At 42.9% G+C, this 4,826-nt stretch overlaps 1 protein-coding gene across 1 annotated transcript; it reads right to left on the reverse strand.

The window, feature by feature from the left end:
• Positions 1-1,007: 1,007 nt before the first annotated feature.
• LOC129841112 (40S ribosomal protein S6) lies at positions 1,008-4,517 on the reverse strand. The gene is made up of 6 exons (XM_055909221.1): positions 4,410-4,517; positions 3,492-3,623; positions 2,816-3,026; positions 2,133-2,279; positions 1,404-1,561; positions 1,008-1,136 (listed from the first exon to the last, which is right to left on the reverse strand). The coding sequence occupies exons 1-6, from the start codon at positions 4,413-4,415 to the stop codon at positions 1,041-1,043; spliced, it is 750 nt and encodes a 249-aa protein (XP_055765196.1). The 5' UTR covers positions 4,416-4,517; the 3' UTR covers positions 1,008-1,040.
• Between the last annotated feature and the right edge of the window lie 309 nt (positions 4,518-4,826).

Here is a 4,826-nt window from a genome sequence, read left to right on the forward strand (position 1 = left end):
CAGTAAAATCAGAGTAGAACATTCATAAGTCCTTAAGAATGTAGTACTTTACACCAGTGGTGCAAATACACGGTCATGCAAAACTGTTTTGCATGATAAGGAGTGGAATGAGGTTACGTCAAAGGTCTAGCCTGTTAACCAAGCCAGGCTGTTAACCAAGCCAAATGCAGCCATGGGATCCTTCCTACAATACTGTGTACCACTTGACCGTTACCTCATTCAAATTAAATCATACTCTATTGGTATACAACACCAGCATGAATGATCCAGAGTTGCCAACCTTTTTAATTCCTAATTTGACAGAATATTTTCATCCTGTTCTTTGTGGATGTTATCCATGCCTCAGGACATCCTCCTCGAATTTTCTACCAGAGCATCCAGTAGTTTCTCCCTAGTCAGTATATCTGGTCAAAATACCAACTGTAAAAGATCAGAATGGGACTGCTTGACTTAAAGCAGCCTTAGTCTCTTGTCCACAAACATCACCACTTTCAGATCCTCCGTTTCAGCAGGCGGTGGACGTGCAGGACTAATATTGAAACACTAAGGGGACAATTGAATTTAACAGAAGAGAATCTGAAATGTAGTTATGTCTATGCAAAAGTTCCAAGTCAGTTCAATGTTGACACACAAACCGTTTTTTTTTTTCAGTCTGGCCCCAGCTTCAGGCACATTAGCATGACAGTGTCATGCGATCTTTGTTCATTACCATGGCATCCAAAGGATGGCCAGTGTAATGAGAATCCCCTCCAGATCATAGCAGTGGGTACCTACATTTATTTACGATTGCCTTTTGGCTGTCATTAAAACATACCATCACAAGTATTGTTCTCTACAGCCCCTTTACAGATTAGATTTTAGTGTTCACCAATTATTTAGCCATTTTGAGAGCCATGGAGCCTCTTAGGGATGTGACTGATCAATAGAAATACAAATCAGGATGTGTTTCAGGCATGGACATTCTTTTTGATGTATGAAACACTGAATAAAGAAACCAGAAACAGCAATTCAGCAAAACATTTTTAATTCAATTCCACATTTCACTTCTGGCTGGACTCAGATTTGGATGTGGAGGCCCTAAGGGAGGAGAGACGGCGCCTTTTGGCGATCTGTTCTTGGCGCTTCTCCTTAGCCTCCTACAAACAAACGAGATTTGTTAGTCTTCCCACAGACTAAAAGTTATTCAATGGCAATGTTGCTGACTTCATGGGTGATTTTACACCTATGGACATTTCAATTGTAATATTGTAACCATTTTATGAATCAACTTGCAACCATATCAACTCGCTTGCAATCGTAGGAATAAAATGAATGGGATTCACAACATTCAGGGCAATTCATTACACATTAGAACAGATGACTAATATTATAGCTAAATGCCTTAGTGGTCTCCCTTTCCATACCTTCATCCTCTTGGCCAGCAGCTTGGCGTATTCGGAAGCCTCCTCCTTGTTCTTCTGTGTGCGCTGTTTCTTCAGGGCAATGCGACGGCGCTTATGCTGGAGCACACGGGGTGTCACCAGCCTCTGAATCCTGGGAGCCTTGGTCCTGGGCTTCTTACCTTCAAAAGGTGGGGGAGGAGAGGTGTTACCAGTGGCATTTACTACAAAGCATGAACAAGGGAACAATAGTTATGGTTTCAATATTTATGAAATGTCTGTCCAGCTTAGCGATTGAGAGTTGTAGCTGTTATTCATTCTAGCCAGTATTCCCAAATAGTTTGACCATGTTGTGCGTGTCAACTCATTTGCCCAACCAATGTTCACATATGACATTCATTTCTAAAATGTCCCACACAAAATTATAAGTTGCCTCAAATCAGGTTTTAGACAATACACTTATTGAATGGCGACTTATTGGGAGAGCATTGCAGTTCAACCAGCCATGGTCAGAGGGTAAGGTTGCATCTGGCAAAGCAGCTCTGCAGTTTCTGTGGCACAACACTGTCCCCCCTTAGAGACTACAGACCAGCCAGAAAGGGTCTACTGGTGTGCCAGACAACTTTGGCAAGTAGAAATATTAGGAGTTTTAAAAAATAAAAATCACAGTCAAGAGTTTACAAGCACCGATGTGCTAAGCTTGTTACCAATCCATTAATTAACAGAACCACTTAGAAGCAGTGTCGGCCTCACCTTCTTTAGTCAGTGGTCTCCTCACAACGTACTGCCTGACATCGTCCTCCTTGGCCAGGTTGAAGAGCTTGCGGATCTTGCTGGCCCTCTTGGGTCCCAAGCGGCGGGGCACGGTGCTGTCGGTCAGGCCGGGGATGTCCTTCTCACCTGGGAGATGGAGGAAAAAGTGTGAGGCCACTAGATTCAAAACAGTCTATACAGAATCACCACCCAAATGGTTAACCACATCCAAGCGCTGGCAGCGGGAGCACAACAGCACTGATGATGTTCAAGGTAGTTTCAATGGTAAATAGTCGTGAAACATGCACATGTCGTTTTCCTTAATATGTTTTGTCATTTTGTATAAGGTATATTGTATGTGTTTGATGCAGGACTCATCTGTAAAAAAAAAAAAAAAAATTTGCAATTAAAATACAGGCCCTAGTCTCAGTAGGACTTCCCTGTCAAAATAAAGGTTTAATAAAAAAATGTATAACCTTCAAAACAACCAAATGTTAAACAGGGAAAGGCTTGGGAGAGCATTGCAGTTCAACCAGCCATGGTCAGAAGGTCAGGTTGCATCTGGTAAAGCAGCTCTGCAGTTTCTGTAGCACAACACTGTCCCCCCTTTGAGGCTAGACCAGCCAGAAAGGGTCTACTAAGGTGTGCCAGAGCAAGTGGTTACCATCATTACAACTCCATACCTTTCTTGATGATAACCAAGTTCAGCACACTGAGGTTGGCATCAACGATGCAGCCACGGACAGACTTGCGTTTGCGCTCTCCTGTCCTACGGGGGCGATAACAGGAATGGCCCTTGGCAAGCAGCAAGCGCACACGGCCGTGGGTCAGCACACCCTGCTTCATGGGGAAGCCCTGTTTGTCATTGCCTCCGCTGATGCGCACCATGTAGCCCTGGGAGAGAAGTGCCAAAATTAAGTAAGAAAAACTTGTTCTGTACAAGGACCTGTTGATCACACAACAGTTAGACATTTGTTTAGTGGAATTTAATAGGCAAAGGCTTGGGAGAGCAATGCAGTTCAACCAGCCATGGTCAGAGGGTCAGGTTGCATCTGGTAAAGCAGCTCTGCAGTTTCTGTGGCACAACACTGTCCCCCCGTTGAGGCTAGACCAGCCAGAAAGGGTCTACTAAGGTGTGCAAGATCATGTTGAGTTGAACATGAGCAGTATCAACATTCTGTTTCAAGACACTGGGATCCAAGGCATTAAGTTGACTATTCCAAAATTACCCAAAGTTAGTCAATGAGCTTGACATAAAGTGAAGACCACAATCACTAGCTTGGGACTAATTAATTTAACAATATAAAAAAAACAGAAGGATCTGAAAACTGAGCAGCTTACTTAGGGACCACAGCTTACCTTCCACTCATCTCCCAGGGGATCAGCAGCCACCTCTGTGGCCATACGCTTCTCATAGAAGGTTCGCAGCTTGCGCTCATCATCAACTTCAATGAGCTTCTGACAGCCAGTGGCAGGAAACGAGATATTCAGCTGAAACAGATCAGTGTTGTAGATTGACCAGATGTAGCAAGCTTTCCTAGTTGAGGACATAGTAATGTACATCAGGCAGATTACTTGCTAGACGATCACCTTGCACCTAAGCTACCCATCCATAACAAATTTAGATGAGTCGAATAATTAACTACTACAGCAACCTAACCACATGTCAGTATGGCGAGAACTCTGAATTGAGTTCAACATGATGCAGCTGTAAACGGGATGCTGGCAATTGGCAGATACTAGCATGTTGGCTAGTTAATGCAATTGGTTTAACTCTTGTTGGCTAGTTTCCTAGAAACAAGATTAGTTATACAGAACACGGGATGCGCGTGAATTTTATTCCCGGGAAACTAATTCGGCAGCTACACTATTTGGAACGATCAAATGACACGCAGTTAAAAAGCGATGTTGGAAGCTGACGTTAGCTGGCTGGAAGTAGCCTTGAGGGTGACTACGTTGCGAAAAATGGACGTGTGAACAATCCCACATCAAGGATAATATTCGTATCCCCCCCCAAGAACAGCATAAGATACTTTGTTGCCGTTATATGAATGACGCCCGGCAAACATGCATGCACACGGACATATTTTCAGGTTCACGTACTAACGTTGTCAGCCATAGCTAGCTAGCAACAAAATCTATATGCATCCTAAAAGACGATGCAATATTTGACTAAACGAGATACGGTTTAATAATATTTGAATGGACTACTTCAATTAGGCCTGGACATTAACTGGGAGAGATTTGTTATTTAGAAGATGAGCTGACTTCTCTTACCTTCATTTTGTAAAACTAACTCAACAACAGCCTGCCACCGAAAAGAGACCGGATGTCCGCCTCGCAGTCTCACATAGGCAACATAAGCTATCGCGATAACACGTGATGAAGTTACAACGTTGCGTTTTTCTCATATGAATCATTTTTTATTATTATTTTTATTTCACCTTTATTTAACCAGGTAGGCTAGGTGAGAACAAGTTCTCATTTACAACTGCGACCTGGCCAAGACAAAGCAAAGCAGTGCGACACAAACAACAACACAGAGTTACACATGGAATAAACAAGCCTACAATAACACAATAGAAAAAAAGAAAGTCTATATACAGTGTGTGCACATGGCGTGAGGAGGTAAGGCAATGAATAGGCCTTAGTAGCGAAGTAATTACAATTTAGCAAATTAACACTGGAGTGATA

This window comes from Salvelinus fontinalis, chromosome 42 (assembly GCF_029448725.1).
Source record: "Salvelinus fontinalis isolate EN_2023a chromosome 42, ASM2944872v1, whole genome shotgun sequence".
Taxonomy (NCBI): domain Eukaryota; kingdom Metazoa; phylum Chordata; class Actinopteri; order Salmoniformes; family Salmonidae; genus Salvelinus; species Salvelinus fontinalis.